General features: G+C 41.6%; 1 protein-coding gene across 2 annotated transcripts; it reads left to right on the top strand.

Moving 5' to 3' along the window:
* The first annotated feature begins 162 nt into the window (after positions 1 to 162).
* LOC107543707 (dihydrofolate reductase) lies at positions 163 to 17579 on the top strand. 2 transcript variants are annotated; one of them, XM_087827194.1, is made up of 6 exons: positions 163 to 287; positions 563 to 609; positions 4320 to 4425; positions 10833 to 10959; positions 13095 to 13210; positions 16344 to 16609. In XM_087827194.1, exons 1-6 carry the CDS (start codon positions 202 to 204, stop codon positions 16420 to 16422), a joined length of 561 nt encoding a protein of 186 aa, XP_087683320.1. In that variant the 5' UTR covers positions 163 to 201; the 3' UTR covers positions 16423 to 16609. The 2 variants fall into 2 exon arrangements, with proteins under 2 accessions (XP_087683320.1, XP_087683319.1); XM_087827193.1 differs by lacking the exon at positions 563 to 609 and having other exon boundaries at positions 199 to 287; positions 16344 to 17579.
* Positions 17580 to 19970: the final 2391 nt, after the last annotated feature.

Genomic DNA, 19970 nt, shown 5'->3' with positions numbered 1-19970 from the left:
AGCCGAGAGCCAGCGTGGCCCAGCTCCGGGCGCCTGCGGGAGCGAGCACGTCGCGGGCGGCCGAGCGCGGGGCGGGCGGACGGGGCGGGGCGAGGCGGGGCATCGCGCAGCAAATGGGGCCGAGGGGCGGGCCGCGCCAGCTACGCGCCAAGCTTGATCTGCGCGGCGGCCGGCGGTCTCCGAGCGGGGGGTGCGGCCCGCATGGCTCGGACCCTGAACTGCATCGTCGCCGTGTCCCAGAACATGGGCATCGGCAAGGCCGGGGACCTGCCCTGGCCCCCGCTCAGGTAGCTGCCGCGCCGGGCTGCGGTGCGAGCCGCCGTCTGCCGGGGCCCCGGCCGGGCGGCGCCGGCCCGGCTGGCCGCGGGGGGCGGGGGGCGGACTTGGGACCCAGCCGCCCGGAGCCGAGCCGGTCTGCCGTCCGCGCCGGAGGCCGGGAGGCGGGAGGGCGGCCTTTCCCCGGCCTGCCCCGGGGCGCCCGCCCCGCAGAGCCCCTCCGCGCCTGGCCGGGACTGGAGCCCGCGGGAGGGGCGCCGAGTGACGCCGCGCTCTCGCCCTGCAGGCAGGAGTTCGCCTACTTCCAGAGGATGACCGCCGCAGCGGCAGCAGGTGACGGGACCGGCGGCGGGCTCCCGAGGGCCTCCCAGCGCAGACTCGACCCAAGCGTGGTTCCCCACGGTCGTCCGGGAGCTTCTGTCTCCACACTGATCTGTGTGCCGTTCCCAGTCCTCATTCCTCTTTTTAAACGGGCTTTGAGATTTTACGCGGGTCGCGTGCAGTTGAGGCCCTGGGCCGGAGTGGCCGCTGGGTGGCGCTTGGCGCGGGGCGAGACGAGGCCTCGGGCGGGGGCGGCGGGCGACGAGTCCGCGCCCGGCTCCTGGCCCTCGGTTTGAGGTGGGGACGTTCAGAGTGATGCCGAGAGCTGGGGGAGGCGATCGCAGCGGTTTCGAGGTGCTTGTGGGACACTGGGGCACAGGTAGCTCGGACACTGGAAGAAGTGGACAGCCAAGGAAAAGGCTCTGCGGTCGGGGGACCCACCTGACACCTGAGGCGCAGCCCGGCGCGTTTGCTCGGGCGGAGCGCGGCCCTGCGCCGGAAGCTGCGGGCTGGGACCAGCAGGGGGCGCGCAGGAGGCGGCCGGGGAGTCGATGTTTGGTCTCTTCCTAAAGCCAATGAAAAAACATTTAAAAAATAAAACCTTCGATGTATATCTGGTCACAGGAGGAGGAATAGCAGCGTAAACAGGGAAGTAGGAAGGAGCAGGTGCAGCATAACTTTAACGGAACAGACACAAGTTCTCGGCCTTGGCACTTAGATCATTGGTAGAGACAAGATGGCAAGAGCTTGAAGCTGAAGGGCTGAAGTGAACCACCCTCTAGAGCCCTAAGCCCCTGGCCCTTGCTGCTGTGGCCCAGTGAGCTGGACTCCAGGTCAGGACACGGGCCCTGGGTTTCCGGCTGGATTCTGGATCCCTGGTAGGGGGCGGGCAGGAGGCAGCCTGTCGAGGTCCTCTCTCTCTTCCTCTCCCTCTCTAAAAATCAATAAAAATATCTTTAAAATAGAACAAAGAATCCTAAGTAGTCTGGTAATAGGAAACAAAATATGGAAAAATGCCTAGTCTTGCTAGTTTGTAAACATTACTGCTTTTTTTGTTTCTATTATCTTTTAAATTTATCTTTATTGTTGAAAGTGTTGAAAGTATTACAGATGTCCCCCTTTCCCCCTATTGATCCCCTCCACCCCGGATCTGCCCTACCCGCAGGCCTTCTCCAGACCAATGTCTGTGTCCATGGGTTATGCATGTAAGCATGTAAGTTCTTTGATTAGTCTCTCCCTGCCCACTCCCCCATCCCCACCTTCCCACTGAGATCCCTCAGTCTGTTCCATGCTTCTATGTCTCTGGGTCTGTTTTGTTCATCTGTTTATTTTGTTCATTAGAGTCCACATATGAGTGAGATGATGTGATATTTGTCTTTCTCTGCCTGGCTTATTTTCACTTAGCGTAATATTCTCCAGGTCCCTCCATGCTGTCCCAAAAAATAAAAGATGCTTCTTTTTCACAGCTGCGTAGTATTCCATGGTGTAAATGTCCCACAGCTTTTTTATCCACTCATCTGATGGGCATATGGGCTGTTTCCAGATCTTAGCTATTGTAAACTGCGCTGCTATGAACATAAAAGTGCATAAGTTCTTTCTGATTGCTGTTTCCGGTTTCTTAGGATATATTCCTAGAAGTGGGATCGCTGGGTCACATGGTAATTCCATATTTAACTTTTTGAGGAAACTCCATACTGTTTTCCACAGTGGCTGCACCAGTCTGCATTCCCACCAGCAGTGTACTAGGGTCCCCTTTCTCCACACCCTCGCCAGCACGTGTTGTTTGTTGACTTGTTGATGGAGCCATTCTGACAGGTGTGAAGTGATGCCTCACTGGTTTTAATCTGCATCTTTCTGATGATTAGTGACGTTGAGCATTTTTTCATGTCTCTTGGCCATCTGTGTGTCCTCTTTGGAGAAATGTCTATTTAGGTCCTTTGCCCATTTTTTAATTGGATAGTTTGTCTTCCTTTTGTTAAGTTGTGTGAGTTCCTTATATATTTTTGATATTAACCCTTTATCAGGTGTGTCATTGGCAAATATGTTCTCCTATACAGTGGGCTCCCTTTTCGTTTCATTGATGGTTTCTTTTGCTGTGCAGGAGCCTTTTAGTTTGGTGCCGTACCATTTGTTTATTTTCTCCTTTGTTTCTCTTGCCCTAGGAGATATATTGGCAAACATGTTGCTATGAGGGATTCTCAGATTTTGCTGCCTGTGTTTTCTTCTAGGATTTTTATGGTTGCACATCTTACATTTAAGTCTTTTATCCATTTTGAGTTTATTTTTGTGTATAGTGTAAGTTGGTGGTCTAGTTTCATTTTTTTGCATGTACCTGTCCAATTTTCCCAGTGCCATTTATTGAAGAGACTGTCTTTACTCCATTGTATGTTCTTGCCTCCTTTGTCAAATATTAATTGAGCGTAATGGCTTGGGTCGATTTCTGGGTTCTCTGTTCTGTCCCACTAATCTACATGTCTGTTCTTGTGCCACTACCAGGCTGTTTTGATTACAGTGACTTTGTAGTATATCTGGTATTGTGATCCCACCAACTTTGTTCTTCTTTCTCAAGATTGCCGTGGCTACTCCAGGTCTTTTTTGGTTCCATATAAATTTTCAAAGAGTTTGTTCTAGATCTGTGAAATATGCCGTTGGTATTTTAATTGAGATTGCATTTAATCTATAGATTGCTCTGTGCAGTATGGACATTTTAATGATGTTAACTCTACTGATCCATGAACACAGCATATTCTTCCACTTGTTTATATCTTCCTCTCTTTTTGCAACATCCTGTAGTTTTCCGAGTACAGGTCCTTTACCTCCTTGGTTAAATTTATTCTTAAGTATCTTAATTTTTTTGTTGCAATGGTAAATAGTATTGTTTTTTTAGTTTCCCCTTCTGACAGTTCATTATTGGTGTATAAAAATGGCATCGATTTCTGGGTGTTAATCCTGCTACCTTGCTGAATTCATTTATTAAATCTAATAGTTTTTTGGTGGAGTCTTTAGGATTGTCTCTGCACATGTTAGTTTGATTATAAAGTCACTCTAATTCAGTGATTATAAATGTGTACGTTCCTTTGATCCAGATATCTGACTCACAAACTTTTTTCTCCTAAATAATTAAACCAGAAATGGAAGCTATGTGTATAAAAGTTTTAAGGAAAGAGGCACAACTTGAAAGTATTTTCAGCTAATTGAGTGGAATATTAAGCAGTTATTTTTTAAGTATGGCTCTTAATTTAAACCTACAAAGTACACAAATGTGAGTACTGTTATTATCAAACAGTTAAACAACACTTTTTAGATGTCAAACATTGTCTAAGGCTTCAGTCCCCACAATCCTAAAGTAGGAGCTATATGTTATCCCCATTTCATAGGTATGGATAGTAAGGCCAGAAGATTAGCAGGACCTGTGTAGTAGGTAACAGCATACGTTCCCCTGGAGCATTTGAACTCTGAATCTTTGCTTTTCACAACTATGTTATACATGACTGATTAAAACTATATTGAATATAAGTTGGATAAAGTCAAAGGGAAAAATAATTACTATATTTAGATAATGAGTGATAAATGGTAAATTTTGGTAAACCTGTTAAAAATTTTAATTTTTTTAAAGCAGATCCACTAGAGGTCAATGTGATTATATATGCATAAATATAAATGTATGAAAATATATATGTATATTCCCAAAATATATCTATTCTTTCTATGTGATTTTATAGGTAAGCAGAATTTGGTGATTATGGGTAGGAAGACCTGGTTCTCCATTCCCGAGAAGAATCGACCTTTAAAGGACAGGATTAATTTAGTTCTCAGTAGAGAACTCAAGTAAGTACACCTTCACCACATGAAAACCATGTGCCACTTCTTATGTTGGGGTCAGTATATGACAAAGTAAAATACTATAAATGTAGCTATTGATGAAGCTGCTTAATATCACTAGGTGATTATAGGAAATGAATAAGCAGTTATAACTTATTCTGCTGCTCAAGTGAGTGGTTTCAATTCTCCTCAAATGATGAGTCTTAAAAAGTTACATTAAATCTCACTATGGTAACAGAATTGCATGTTTCCCTGAATTCAATTCAATTTAGTAGGGTCAAATATCAGTTATATAAATTAATAACTTGTCAGTTGTACATAAAATCAAAATACATATGTTTTGGGACTTGCCAAAATGAAGTTGCTATCATTTCCCTAGACTCAGTCCTAAATGCAGCAAGATAAATTTTAAGATGGGCAAAAAACTGTCATAATCTTGTACTCTAGTTTTCCTCAAAACCCAAATAGTATTTTGTACTTCTGTTCTTTATCCTGTGTCTGCAAATAAATTTCGAAGTATTGAAATGGTCCTAGGGATCCTAGAAGAAGGGAGTATGTGCAGTTGGCCTCTGCTAGGAATTTTCCTGTCCTTGAGGCCAATATAGTTAGTTCCTGATGCCTGGAAATGAACTTGAAAGAGGTGTGGGCAGCTGGGGTGGTAGTTAACAGCATTAAAACTACCCGTGAAGTGACATTCTGATTTCCATATTTTTTGGCGTTTACATTGGTCCTAACCCAATAAAATAATTTTCTGAACTTCAAGGGTCTGTTTGGGGGTAGTTGGCCTGAATTAGACCTTAAGGAAAAGTTTGGGATTGGCACGCTGATTGTTTCTTAAACTACTAATATAATCATAAAAATATCTTACAAGGAAGTGGATTACACAGTTGTGAGGGCTGGCAAGTCCAGAATTTGTAGGGTAGGCCATCAGGAAGGGGAGGCTACCACTCTTCAAGGGCTGAAGCTGATGTCTACAGCTGAAATTTCTTCAGGGACGTCTTAGATCTGTTTTTAAGGCCTTTCAACGGATTGAATCTGGCCCACCCTGATTAAAGTCATCCAATTATCAGCTTGAATCACATCTATAAAATACCTTCACAGCAACACCTGGATTAGTGTCTGACTAACTAAGGACTATTTCCTAGCCAAGTGAACACACCAAAGACCATCACACCACAGGAAGGAAAAAACATTGCACAACTGTAGGCTAAGGGGGCTTGGGGTTGTATAGATTTTCTCCCAGATCCCTCCTAGAATGGCATAGGTAAAAACCTGGAAGAAAGTGTACCAGAATATGTACATTGCTTGTCTTTGAGTGATGGGGAATATGTTGATGTGGATCTTGTCACCTGCCTCAGTCTTCATTCTGTTCTCTTTCTCCTGGTTGCTAGGATATTCTGATTATCTCTATACTTGGTAAATCCAAATTGACAGACTGTATTGTCATTTCTAGAGACTCCTTAATATATTCTTGAATACTACTCAAGTTTATTTATGGCTAGCTTGAGCTTAAAACAAACATAAAGAAATCTCAGTGGGAGAGATGTTCAGTTGAGACAGCAAATCTCCTCAAATGATGAGTCTGATTTCTTTTTTATGACCCATCTGGGGTATGTGTAATTGGGTTTGGCTGTTTATTATATGTTTATATATAACATTTATTGGTGTATTTCACTTTTTATTTATAGGCAGAGAGAAAATTTAAAGTCTTTATTATCAAGCATGCTAAGGAAATAGGGATATCAGGAAAAAAATTTAAAGTTTATTTTTTATCCTGCCTTCTGCTTCCCTGGTCAATTGCTGGTCAGTTCTATACATGTCCTGAGCACCTGCTATGTAGCAGGCACTGCTGGGTCCAGATAAAAGGGGAGAGATTTACACATGTGAATCACTATTGCTCCTGTAAGTTTTCAGAGACAGTCTTTCACCACCACCCTCTCCCCTGTGTGAGAAGAAACTGAATCCTCAAGATAATCCCCAGATTTGCTGGCCCGTACTAGTTATTCAGGGTAACTATTTACTTAATAAGTTATAGGGGGAAAATGCTTTTCCATGGCTTTCTAGACTATCAAGTGTGGCTTTAAAAGGAATGCTCTACAGCTACATTTGGAAAACAGATTGGCACTTTCTCAAAAGGGTAAACAGTTATGTGAACCAGCAATTCTCCTTGGTATATACCGAAGATAAATGAAAACATATGACCACACAAAAACTTGTACACAGATGTTCACAGCAGCATCATTCATAACATCTAGAAATTGGAAACATCCCAAATGTTCATCAACTGAGGAACAATAAACAAAATGTGCTATATCCATACAATGGAATATTTATTCCTCCACAAAAAGGATTACGTGCCAAGATATGCTACAGCACAGATGAACTTTGAAAACAGTGTGCCAACTGAAACGACCAGACACAGCAGACCACACGATGCCCTTTCTATCAAATGTCCAGAATAGGCAAATCCCTGGAGAGAGGGGGTGGAAGCGGGGATACCTGATAATAAGCACCGGGCTTCCTTTCAGGGTGATGGAAATGTTCTGAAAGTAGACGGTGGTGATGGTTATACAGCTCAATGAACATACTGAAAAGTTAACTGAATTGTACGCCTTGCAAAGGTAAATTGTATAGTATGTAATTTCTCTCAATAAAGCATTTTTTTAAGGTCTTTGGGACCAGAAATTAAATTAAGAAGCTTTACTGCAATGTTGTAGCTTTGACAGCATCTTTAAAAAATCTAAAATTGCCTCCATGAAATAAGATGTTATAACTGATGTTCAATCCAAAAATTATCATTTCATGGTGTAATATTTTTGCGGTCTTACCATCAGATTCTCTTTATTGAAAGAATTACAGATGTCCCTCATTTTTCCCCCATTGATCCACTCCACCCTGTACCCCTCCCCGCAGACCTTCACCCCACTATTGTCTGTCTCCATGGGTTATGCACATAAGCATCTAAGATCTTAGGTTAATCTTTCCCCACCCGCCACCCCCTGCTTTCCCTCTGAGATTCATCAGTCTGTTCTGTACTTCTATGTCTCTGGATCTATTTTGTTCATTGGTTTAGTTCATTAGATTACACATATGAGTGAGATTATGTGGTACTTGTCTTTCTGTCTGACTTATTTCACTTAGCATAATACTCTCCAGGTTCCTCCATGCTGTCTCATAGGGTAAGAGAGCCTTCATTTTTACAGCTGCGTAGTATTCCATGGTGTAAATGTCCGAGGAGATGCTTGATATGATTTTCACCTTGAACTTGTAGAGACTCCCCTACTGTGATTGTATTGCTGTTGATCTCTCCTTTAAAGTCCTCTAGAAGTTTTTTGTATTGTGTTTTCCCCCCCCAGCCTGTCGGAGTCTTTTGTTCTGAGGTGGGTTTCTTGTAGACAGCATATATTTAGGTCATGTTTTCTTATCCATTCAGCTACTCTATGTCTTTAGGTTGGCGCATTTAATCCATTTATATATAAAGTTATTATTGATAGGTACTTATCTATTGCCATTTTATTTGTTTATGCCTATGTTTCTCCTCTCTAGTTCAACTTCTAATTACAGCAGTCCCTTTAACATTTCTTGCAATGCTGGTTTGGTAGTGATAAACTCCTTTAGCGTGTTTTTTTTTTGTCTGGGAAGCTCTTTATTTCACCATTTATTTTGAATGATAGCCTTGCTAGATAGAGTAGTCTTGGTTTCAGATCCTTGCTTTGCATTACCTTGAATACTTCATGTCATTCCCTCTGGCCTGTAGAGTTTCTGAGGAGAAATCAGCTAACAGCCTAATGGGAGCCCCTTTGTAGGTAACAGCTTGCTTTTCTCTTGCTGCCTTTAAGATTCTCTCTTTGTCTTGAATTTTTGGCATTTTAATTATGATGTGTCTGGGTGTGGGCTTCTTTGGATTCTTCTTGCTTGGGATTCTCTATGCCTCCTGAACTTGTGTGACTTTTTCCTTGACCAGGTTAGGGAAGTTTTATGCCATTATTTCTTCAAACAGGTTCTCTAACCCTTGCTTACTTTCAACCTCTTCTGGCACTCCTATGATGTGAATATTGTTACGTCTCATGTCCTCCTGTTTTTTATTTTTTTATTTTATTTTTTTTTTGGTTCTTGATTGAGTGATTTTTTTCTACCCTTTTTTTCCCCCCTAAATATATCTTTATTGATTTCAGAGACAGGAAGGAAGAGAGGGAGAGATAGAAACATCAATAATGAGAGAGTCATTGATCAGCTGCCTCCTGCATGCCCTCTGCTGGGGATTGGGCCTGCAACCTGGGCATGTGCCCTGACTGGGAATCAAACCGCAATTCCCTGGATCCTAGGTCAGTGCTCAACTGCTGAGTCATGCTTGGTCGGGTGTTACCCTGTCTTCTAATTCGCTAATCTTATCCTCAGTTTCCCTTAATCTGCTATTTATTCCTTCCAATATATTTTTTATTTCTACTATGTCATTCTTAATTTTCTTTATAGTTTCCATATTTTTTCTCGTGCTGTTGAGGAGCCTTACAATCAGTATTCTGAACTCTATATCTGATAGATTGCTTGTGTCCATTTCATTTAGCTCTTCTTCTGGAGAATCCTTTCATTTGGGGCTTTATTTATCTTCCCATTTTGGCTGCCTGTTTGGATTTGTTTCTATGTATTAGGTAGATCTGCTAGGACTCCCAGTCTTTTAGATGGTCTCTGGTGCAGGCCAATGTCCGATGCTGTTTGTGACTGGCCACAGCTTGTGGTTCTCTCTGCTGGGTCTGGGGGTGTGTTTGGACAGGATCAAGACGCACACCAACATCTGCTTTTCCAAGCCCTGGGTCCGGAAGCAAATCAGGCAAAGACTCAAAGCACCCAGAGGCTGTTATTCAGCCTCTTAATGAGCTTCAGGCTGTAGAATCTCCACGGGGTGGGGCCAGAGGTTTTCCAGCTGGTTGGGGCAATTGCTTTCCCCCCATGGAAAAGCTGCTTTGAAGGTAAGTGTCTGTCTGAGAAAGATGTCCTCTGCAGTATGTGGGAATGACTAGGCACAGGAGTCCTGAGGGATGCCCTCTGATCTCTATCTCCAGGGCCCACAGCCCTAGGTTCTCCCCATACAGCTGCAGTTCCACTCTGCCCTCCCTCTGTTGTAGCCCAAGGTGAGTGACTGCACATGAAACTTTGTGTGTTGGCTCTTTAAGAGGGTGCCTGCATTTCCAGGCGTTCTCTCCCTGGCAGATAGAAACCTGGATGCTTTTCACAGCTAGATGTTATGGGGGCACCTGTCTCAGGTCTGATGCTCTGGGCTTGGGAGCCCAGCCTGGTATTTAGGCCCCAGAGTCCTCAGTGGGAACCCCCCACAGCTGAGATCTCCCTGTGGACCTTCAGCTGCTGCCTCTGGGAGCCCAGCCAGCCCTCTGGTGCCTCTGCACTCCCTACCCGTCTCTGTGGGGTCTCCCCTTTTCCTCCTTGGCTGTGGGGTGCTGTCCAGCTCGTCCTCAGTTGCAATTCGATATTCAGAGTGGTTTTTCTATAGTTCAGTTGTCATTCCAGCTTGGTCCAGGAGAGAGTCCGTGTGGCTTCCCCTCGGTCCGCCCCCATCTGGGACTTTCCGTGGCATTTTACTTGTTAATGACAGAAACCCTGACATGCTCCGTGTTTAGTGCTCACCCTTCTCTGTATTATTCGGAATGTGAACCTCCTTTCCCCGCGTGCCACATAGTAACAGTTTGAATATCACTGGAAACTATTCATTCAAGCATTTTACTTTTTCCAACATTTTGTCATGAAACTTTGAAATGTAAAAAACTTTGCGGCAAACACTTGTGTACCCACCACATAGATCTTGCCATTTGAACATTTTGCTCTGCTTGTTTTATCACCCATCCATCAATCCGTTAGTCTTGTTCTTTTTATGCATTTCGAAGTAAATTGCAGACATTAGTATGTTTTCCCCTAAATATTTTACCATATACGTCATTAACTACAGTTCAGTATTTCTTTACACTTTTTCCTTTTGAGATAATTATGTACTGTGAAGCATACAAGTCTTAAGTGTACATTCCCTAAGTTACAACAAATATATGCACCTGTAGAACCCATATCAAAGATACAGAACGCTACCATAACCCCCAGAAAGTTTCCTCATTCCCCTTCCCAGTAATCTTTACTTCATCCCTCCAGAGACAACTATTCTTCTGAGGTTTTTCTGCAATAAATATCTTGAGATAAGAGAAGTATTTTTTGTGTTTTTATTCCTTGTGGACCATACATACACAAATGTGGGTTAAATTATTGGTCATAGGCAATACTGCTAACTGTTTTTTGTTGAAAGGATTCACATTTATGATGATTTTAGTTTTTTAATTATTGCTTCCTGTACAGATTATCTGCCTAGTGTCGATGGCTTTTGTAGAAATTGTAATTCTTTCCCTTAACCTCAGGGAACCTCCAAAAGGAGCACATTTTCTTGCCAAAAGTCTGGATGATGCCTTAAAACTTCTTGAGGAACCAGAATTAACAAATAAAGTGGACATGGTTTGGATAATAGGAGGCAGCTCTGTTTACAAGGTAAGTAAAGTTACCCGTGAACAGAGTGTTCCCTCTGCTTCCTTTCGACTCCCCTGTGTCTGTACTATCAGGTCACAAGCGAAGGAAGCACATTTCCCTGCTGTCAGTTAGACATATTGTCAATATGAATTCTTCGTTTTTGATGCTATCATGCAAACTAAATAAAAATGTAAAAGTAAGTTTTTAAGTCTTTATCAGTTTATTTCCAATTCAAAATAGTTGATGTTTCCAGTTTTAAAACATTCTAAATCCTTCCCTTTGAAACATACTGGGGCTGCACTGTTTTCTACTCCCTGGATATCCTGAGACGCTGAGTTACCCCTTTTCTCCAAGGAAAACTACGTCTCTTCCTAAGATAGTGATGGGCTCCCAGCTGATGTACACTGACCAGATGTATATGAATTTGTTAAAAACAGAAAACTCTACCTCAACAATTTTCATACAGTGTGAGGGCAAGGGAAAAGTATTAAATTATTTTATTTCATAAGGGAAAACAGTAGGTAAAAGAGAAAATATTCCTTGTTCTTGACACCAAATGACTTCCAGCTTTCAAAAATTTTGAGGAAAACAAAAGGAATTTTCGTACTCTTTTAAAGTACTCATGAAAGATTAATATTTATGGGAAGGGAAAAAGCAGCCCCTACCTTTGGGGGCTTGTGGGAGCATGTGTACTGGAGTTACCTGAGAAGAGGCGTACCAGGATCTGAGCTGGGATTACAAAAACTGTTATGTTCCTTTTTCTATAACCTTTTAAACAATATAAATACTTCAAATTAAATTCATCTATATAATTTGATAGATCTACATATAGTAGGTAAGGAAGTGTAATCTCTAAGTTATAATTCTGCATTATCACCTACCTCATATCTCAACATTTGTAGAACATTCAGGCTTCTCTTCTCGTGGGCCAACGTGGGCCTACTCAGTTGCTTTTGTAAATAAAGTTTCACTGGAACATGTATTCACTGGAATATGGCCGTCGGCTTAGTATTGTCTGTGGCTGCTTTTGCCTAAATGGTAAGAGAAACCCTGTGACCCTAAAGCCTAAAAGATTTACTCTCTGACCCTTTACAGAAAAGGTTTGCCAAAAAGCATTGCCTTTGCTACAGACTTTCACATGCTGTGGGGTTGGTCCTATTCAATTTTCCTAAATTTTGATACAGCAAGAATTGGTAGAATATTTATTTGTTTGGGGCAAGAGAATAAACAATGTAATACTATAAACTGTAATATTGAAAATAAAAAGTAAAATTTGTTCTGTGCCCTTTATTTGGAATTTTAAAGATAACAAACACTTGAAATTATATATATATATATGTAAGTATATATTGTTTTTTCTTTTTCAATCCAGAGTTATTTCAATCCAGGCATATTATTGCTTTCTTGGAGCTGCAGCTGGGACTCATGATTTTTAATATATATACATATATTTTTAAATATCTTTATTGATTTCAGAGAGAGGAAAAGAGAGAGAGAGACAGAAACATCAATGATGAGAGAGTTATTGATCAGCTGCCTCCTGCACGCCCCTACTGGGGATCAAGCCCGCAACCCGGGCATGTGCCCTGACCAGGAATCAAACCCCGATCGCCTGGATCCTAGGTTGACACTCAACCGCTGGGCGGGACTCATGATTTTTAATCAACAGTACTATAGGTGATAGTTAGAAAAGTCATTAATAGTATGAGACCAAATATAATCACTAGCAACAAGAGCAGAATAAATTACTAGCGTTATAACTATCTCCTGGGAAATGAAAGCATTATTAAACTTTGTGTAAATGTACCAAGTATACCCTTGAGGTTTTCATTATAATTTATACTATCTTATCCATTTATGTATATGTAAATTTTTCTATAGCCCGTAATTAGATAGTTTGAGGTTCTTAATTCTTAAGCAACCACCAAGAAAAAAGACAAAACTGAACACTTAAATGAAAAAAGAGTTCATGTAGGGAAACTAGAGGTGAGAATATATTTTAACTCTCATAATTATATATAATGATTAGTCCATTCTCAACATAAATAAGGCGTACTTTTCAGGGCTCCAAAGTAAAGAATGGGATATTTAAATAGGATTCTTTCGTATCTAGTACAAACTTGCTATATAATTTAAACTTTTGTTTTATTTCAAAGGAAGCCATGAACAAGCCAGGCCATCTTAGACTGTTTGTGACAAGGATCATGCAGGAATTTGAAAGTGACACATTTTTTCCAGAAATTGATTTAGAGAAATATAAGCTTCTCTCAGAGTAAGTAAAATGTTACTAATTATTCCGAAGCACTTCTGGATTTCTAGCTTAAGAATTATAGGAAAGAGTATGTCTCTCAGATTAAATTTGGGGTAGTAATGTGTTTTATAGACACGTACTATAGAAATTATTGGAATTCTGCTTTAACAGACTTGGGAATGTTCAAGTTCCCAAAACAGGTGCAGTCAGTGTTCACCAGATCACGTGTTTGCCACAGAGAGGGAGGGCTGCAGACAGGAGATAAACATTAGCAGTTGCCTTGTGGAGACCTGAAGTACTGTGATGTGGTAAATACTGTTGGTCTGAGAAGTCGTCTCTGAAGAGTGATGTTTGCACTGTTATCGGGGAAATTGGGGTATGCTCTTCCCCACTGGGCACTGGGGGCGGGGTCCTTACAATATCTCAAGAAAAAGAATTTCCCGCGACTCACACAGGAGGATCAGTGATTTTTATTTGGGTGGAATTACATACCTGGGTTTCCAGTCATAGAAGAAGTGTAGCTAGGGTTTCAGTTACACTTCTGAAGCAAAGCCAGTGTCCAGAGTTCCACTCCATGTTGCAGCCGGGTGCAGTTCAGCATCAGGCTACTTGCAGTGCATTAGTCCACTGTGTGTGGGGCCCACATGGTCATGGGCCACGTGGGCGAGTGCAGGGGAGCAGGAGCAAAGGCCTGGTAAGCCAGGAGTCAACCAAGAGAGTGGACTCCTTTGTTTAGGGAATTTAATATCCCAAATTTCAAGCCCTTGAGTAACTGACAGGCAAGTACCTTCCCGAGGGCACCCCAACTTTACTGGGCATGCGTCTGTTCTCCCTGTCCCTTCCCTCAGCGATTTTTAGGGAATAGACCAGTGGCTCCCTGGGGAGTATAAAGCTTTAGCTTCCTAGTGAAGCTGCCCAAATGACATGCCTATAATATTTCTCCTTTCCTTTGTTCCTTTCCTGTGATTAATAGCTAGATTAATTACAACAGTACCGTTATTAGAATCTAAATGACAAGCCAGCCATGCAAAGAACAGCGAAGAGCATTCCAGGAACCAGAAATGGCCAGTGCAGAGACCCGGTGATGGGAACAAGCTGGGCATGTTTCCTGAGCCTTGAAAGCCGCTGAGGGCATTGTGAGCAATGGGAAGACCCAAAGGGGTGAGGCCAAATGCAGGTTTAGGGGGCTTTGAATTGAGCGATGCTCTAGCTGTTTGTGGAGAATGGACCGGAGGGGACAGGAGTGAAGCTGGGAAACCAGTTAGTTGCTGTAGTTCAGGTGAAAGACGAAGGGACTTAGCAGTGGTGGAGATGGAAAGGAGAGATTACACTTGCTTTACGGTGGTGTGATTTTAGCATGAAACTGCCTGATTTTGAAAACTTACAGCATTTTAGTTTAAAAACACTTTTCAGCTTTAAGATTAATTATATCAACACTTTTTACTAGCTTTTAACAGATTCTTTCAAATATTCTCAGTTGAATTGAGTCAATTGTTCTTTGAGTGTTTGTTTTGTCAAGACCTCCCAAAAGAACATTCAGGAGCCAAGTCTGAATAAATAGGTGGCTAAGCTTTAGATTGATAGTTTATAGAGTAATAGGTAGTAGTCTTGAATCAAATGAAATGTATGACTGATTTTCTTGGCCTCTTAACTAGCTCTGAACAGCTGAAGTTCAGGCTTTTGCTTATAGTTTGCAAAGGTGACCACATAGAAGAGTCTCACTTACTGATTTCATATATGTTTACATAAAAATACGTGTGTTTTTCTTTGCTGCACCTCATGTATTTTCTTACACTGCTCAGGTTGCCAATTGTCACATGATGTGAAAACTGATCTCTGTTGTCCGTCATTTCTTCTCTTTCTCTTTGCTCCTGGCAAAGAGTAGGTTATTCTGTGAGTTGGCTTCACATGAATACCTTTCCACATCGGTTCTCAGTCAGGCCTCTCCAGAGCTCTGACCCTTCAGGATCCTTGATGGCTTAAACACCATTCTGGCTCTCTGACTCTTAGAAATGAAGAATTTAAGATCTTTAGTGAGAAATGATTCATAAATCACAACATTCACCCACTGGAAGTATATAATGCAATGGTTTTAGTATATTCGCAGAGTTGTGCAATGATCACCACAATCTAAGTTTAGAACATTTTCATCACCTTCCAAAAAACATGTACTCAGCCCTGGCCGGTTTGGCTCACTGGCTAGAGCACTGGTCTGCAGACTGAAAGGCCCCGGGTTTGATTCCTGCTGAGGGCATGCACCTTGGTGTCAGGCCTCATCCCTGGCCCTGGTTGGGGCGTGTGCAGGAGGCAGCCCGTCAGTGTGCCTCTCCTATCGGTGTTTCTCTCTCTGTCTCTCCCCCCCTCTCCCTTCCTCTCTCTCAAAGCGGAAAGATACCCTCAGGTGAGGATTCAAAACAAAACAAACAAAATGTGCACCCTCGGCAGCCATTCTCCACCCCGCCCCCCGAGCCCTGGGAACCAGCTGCCTGTTTTCCGTCTCTGTAGAGATGCCTCTGGAATTGGCTGCTTTCTTTTAGCGTACCTTTTTGAAGTTCATCCATGTTGTACTACAGGGGTGGGCAAAAGCAGATTTATAGTTGTGAATCACAAAACAGTTTATCCTTGTATTACTATTTATTAATTATCGTATTATTTCCATATGGACAACTGTAAACCTACTGTTGCCCCTCCCTGTATGTATCAGTACTTGCTTCACAAATTTTCTCCCATTATTTGAATTATCTTTTCACTTTTAAAAAAAATTTACATTTATTTCTTTTTTCACTTTCTAAATGGTATCATTTGTAGCACAAAGGTTTTACTTTTGATGTCCAGTTTTTCCTTTGGTCACTTGTCCTTTTGGTCTTAGACCTAAGAAACCATTGCCACCCAGCCAGTGTGGCTCAGTGGTTGAGTGTTGACCCAGAAACCAAGAGGTCCTGGTTCGATTCCTGGTCGGGCCACATGCCCAGATTTCTGACTCGATCCCCAGTAGAGGGTTTGCAGGAGGCAGCTGATCGATGCTGCGTTCTCACATCGATGTTTCTCTCTCCCTCTCCCTCTCCCTTCTCTCTCTAAAAATCAATAAACTATTCTTTTAAAAAAGTCTTTTTAATTGATACATTTTAAAATTATATGTATATTTCTTTTACAGATACCCAGGCGTTCTTTCTGATGTCCAGGAGGAGAAAGGCATTAAGTACAAATTTGAAGTCTATGAAAAATACAAGTAATGTGAAGGTGTTTTCTGGTTCATTTCAAGCTGTTCCCTCTCCCCTCCAAACGATTATGTATTTAACATTAGAAAAAGAGACTTCTGTTGACTAGATCTGGATAATTATTTCTAGCAATGTATTTTTATTAATTAGTTTTAATCTTAACTAGATTTGGTTAAATTAATCTTAACGGTGCTACATCATATACCCTTTGTGAAACATCTGTTGCTATAACTGTCTGAATGTCCATCAAGGGCCCAGGATTACGTCCCAAGCACCAGCCTAGGGTAACATATACCAAGAAACCACGATGAGAGAGTCCCCTGATAGCATGAGTTGAAACCCAGGCCTATAAAGAAAGGAGCTAGCTAAATTTGTCCAAATGTCAGAAATGGGTTATAAACCAGATGAGTTAGAACTTAGGTATTAAAAGAGAAGCAGATCGAAATAGGGACCAGAATTTCTCTCTGCACATCACACTTCTGAAAAAGTTCTGTTTACTCGGTTCCTGCAGCACATTCCACAGACATAGTAAGAGGCAGGTAGGAGATTCCTTTCATTATGATTAAAAGAGAAGGTCAGAGACCTTTAAAAACTCGTTGGGATGTTCTAGTGATAGAACAAGAATAGGTTGCTCTTCACACAAAAAAGTAACCTCACAACAAGCAGGCGGCCAGAATGAAAAACTCGAAGAGAATGGGTATTGTGAGAAACCAAAACTAGTAGGTTAGAAAATAAACTTCACATAATTAAAAATTAAAACATGTTTTACCCATCATGTTAGCAAATATTTGGATTTTTAGGTATCCAAAGAAATAGCATTTTCTGCCTGTACATTGGTACAAACTTTTTAGGGTAAGAGTTAGCAATAGCAATCAAAATTCAAAATAACCTGGGTTTGGATCCAGAACTTCCACTTCCAGAAATTAATCCTGAACAAAGAGACAGACGCAAGAGCATTTGTTGCACCATTTAAAAAATTTAGACTAGTATCCAAAATTTTCAATGTGGGGAAAATTACGCTGTAAACTGCTGACAGTATCACAGTTGAGTGTGTTATTTTGTGCATTAGGTACTTTGACTTTTTTGAACTATCATGTGCTTATTTTCATGAAAAATTAATTAAGGTAATAAATTGAGCCCTTTACATTTAGCAGTACAATTAGGATACAGAACATCAGGAGTAAAGAGAAATTTCCTAAAAATCTTTCATAGAGAAAAAAACAAAAGCAGATCACACAGAAAAACAGAAATAACACTGCATAAGATTTACAAACCACAAGAAAACAATGGAGCAAGGAGCACAAGCAGGAAATTGTTAGTGTCCAGAGTTTTTAGAACTCACATATTAATAAGAAAAAGAAGCCGCTTAGAGAAGAGGAGAGACAAGGCCGTGAATATGTGCACAGACATATATCCCCACTAGTGACTGGGGAAATGCAAATTAAAACTGCAGACAGGAACCATTCCACATGCACCAGACGTGGCCTTCTCACCAGTACTTGACACTCAGCCTTTTAAAATGTTGACCAGATTTATGAAGGATGGAGATGAATATACCCTTTGACCCAGCAATTCCACACACGGGTAAATGCCAAGAGCAAACCTGCATACATATCAAGAGACTTGTAGAAATATGTCACATCCTTGTTTGTAATAGTAAAAAACTAAAAACAACCCAAAAGGCCAATGACAGGAAAATGCATACATTACTGTCTTAGATTGGATTTCCCCCAAAAGCAGATCCCAAGACTAGAATTTAAGTGAAAGCACCAGGTGGTATGTGGAAAAGTACAACTAGGAAGGTAAGCCAGTTCAAGATCAGTGAGCAGGCTCTCCCTGGGTACCACGCTCAATACTGGTGAGATATCTGGGAAACGGAGGGAAGGAAGCGGGAGTATTTATCCCCTGCTCATTGTTTGAGGGCTGTTCCCAGGGCCATCAATTCCCTGCCCTCTGTGTGGGCTGAACACACTTCAGCTGCTAGATAGGGCCCCGGTGTTTGCATTAAGAAGTTGCTGACAGGCACAGGACCAGTGAAAGCTAAACACCTAAACCAATTCCATATACTTGTAATTATGTGTGAGATCTTCATACTTATGTAGTAAAAAGTATAAAGCAACATACAGTTTGTTATTTTACAATTTAAAGAAATACAGAAGCAGAAAGACCAATTAGAAGTCCAGGTGACAGATGATGGTAACTTGGACCAGAGGCTTGAGTACAGTGAAAAAATTGTGATTCAGGATATATTTCGAAATTGGAGGTAATGGGATTTTCTGATGGAGTTTAATTTTGGTTTTGGACCCACCAAATTTGAGATGCTTGGAAGGAAAGGAAGGAGAGGAGTAAAAGGAAAACAAAACTAGACTCATGCCTTAAATTCTGAGAAGATATTTCCGGCTGGTAAATCTATACTCAGCCGAATAATCAAAGACAATTGAAGCTAGGGAGAGATAGATCAGGAGACGCTCTAGTTTTCACTTAGACTTTTGGAACCATTTGATTTTATGTAACCATTTTCATGTATTTCTTTAATAAATACAATTATTGCTTAATAAGTTGTACTAGTTCATAAGTGCTGGCCTCCTGTTGGTCTTTGAACACTTCACATAAAATGTCAAAGACTCTTATGGCAATTTATCTCCACAGTCAGCTTAAAAATGTATAAAGGAAAACAAAATTAGCCAAGGGTCACAAAATTCCAAAAGCCAGTTGTTGGGAATATTAGCCTTTCTGTCGTGGTGCCTGGTTTGTTCATCTTTCAAGATGGGGAGTCAAAGTCTCACTTTTCCCAGATTGATTTATGAAACAGCACTATAAGGTGATGGTAATTCAAGGCAAAAAATAATAAACCATGACCACATATTCTAAATACTCAGGTTAGCACATTTTATGTTTTCATGAGACTGAAATTCTGTAACATCCATGTCCTAACAGGCTCTCAGGTCTTCCCCAGTCCCCATGTGAGGCCTTTGAAACAAGCACCCAGATGGTCCTGAGGCCTCCTCAAGGTTCTTGTTACAGGTAGGGTGCTTGGAAGGGAGAAAACTGACTGAAATTTTATTTCCTGTATCTAGAATATCGACATGAAGCAAAACAAAAACAAGCTAATTATAAGAACACGTGTGAGATTGGAGAAAGTAAAATGGTAAAGATTAGGTCTACATGTTGCTATCTGTTAGGAACTAATGACAATCCCTTCATCAGGAAAGCAAAGCTTGTCCCCAATCCTCCTAGTATCGGAGTCTAATTCTAATTAATGCACATCAGAATTTAGGATCACTGGCTTAAAACTGTTCTTGACCTATCATCTGGGGCTGGTATATTCCCCAACAAAATCGGAGTCTAATTCTAATTAATGCACATCAGAATTTAGGATCACTGGCTTAAAACTGATCTTGACCTATCATCTGGGGCTGGTATATTCCCCAACAAAATCGGACGTCTGGACAAGGAAGAGGGTGGATATGAGAATACAACCAGTGATTGCCCCATCCACACGGCCAGACTGCCCGCTGTCAGGCAGAAACTACCTTATTTCCTTGTCTCCCCTCAAGATGTGT

The sequence above is a fragment of the Miniopterus natalensis genome, chromosome 18 (genome assembly GCF_054644295.1).
Source record: "Miniopterus natalensis isolate mMinNat1 chromosome 18, mMinNat1.hap1, whole genome shotgun sequence".
Classification (NCBI taxonomy): domain Eukaryota; kingdom Metazoa; phylum Chordata; class Mammalia; order Chiroptera; family Miniopteridae; genus Miniopterus; species Miniopterus natalensis.
The sequence above is the reverse complement of the archived record's forward strand: the minus strand, read 5'-3'. Positions and strand labels throughout refer to the sequence as shown.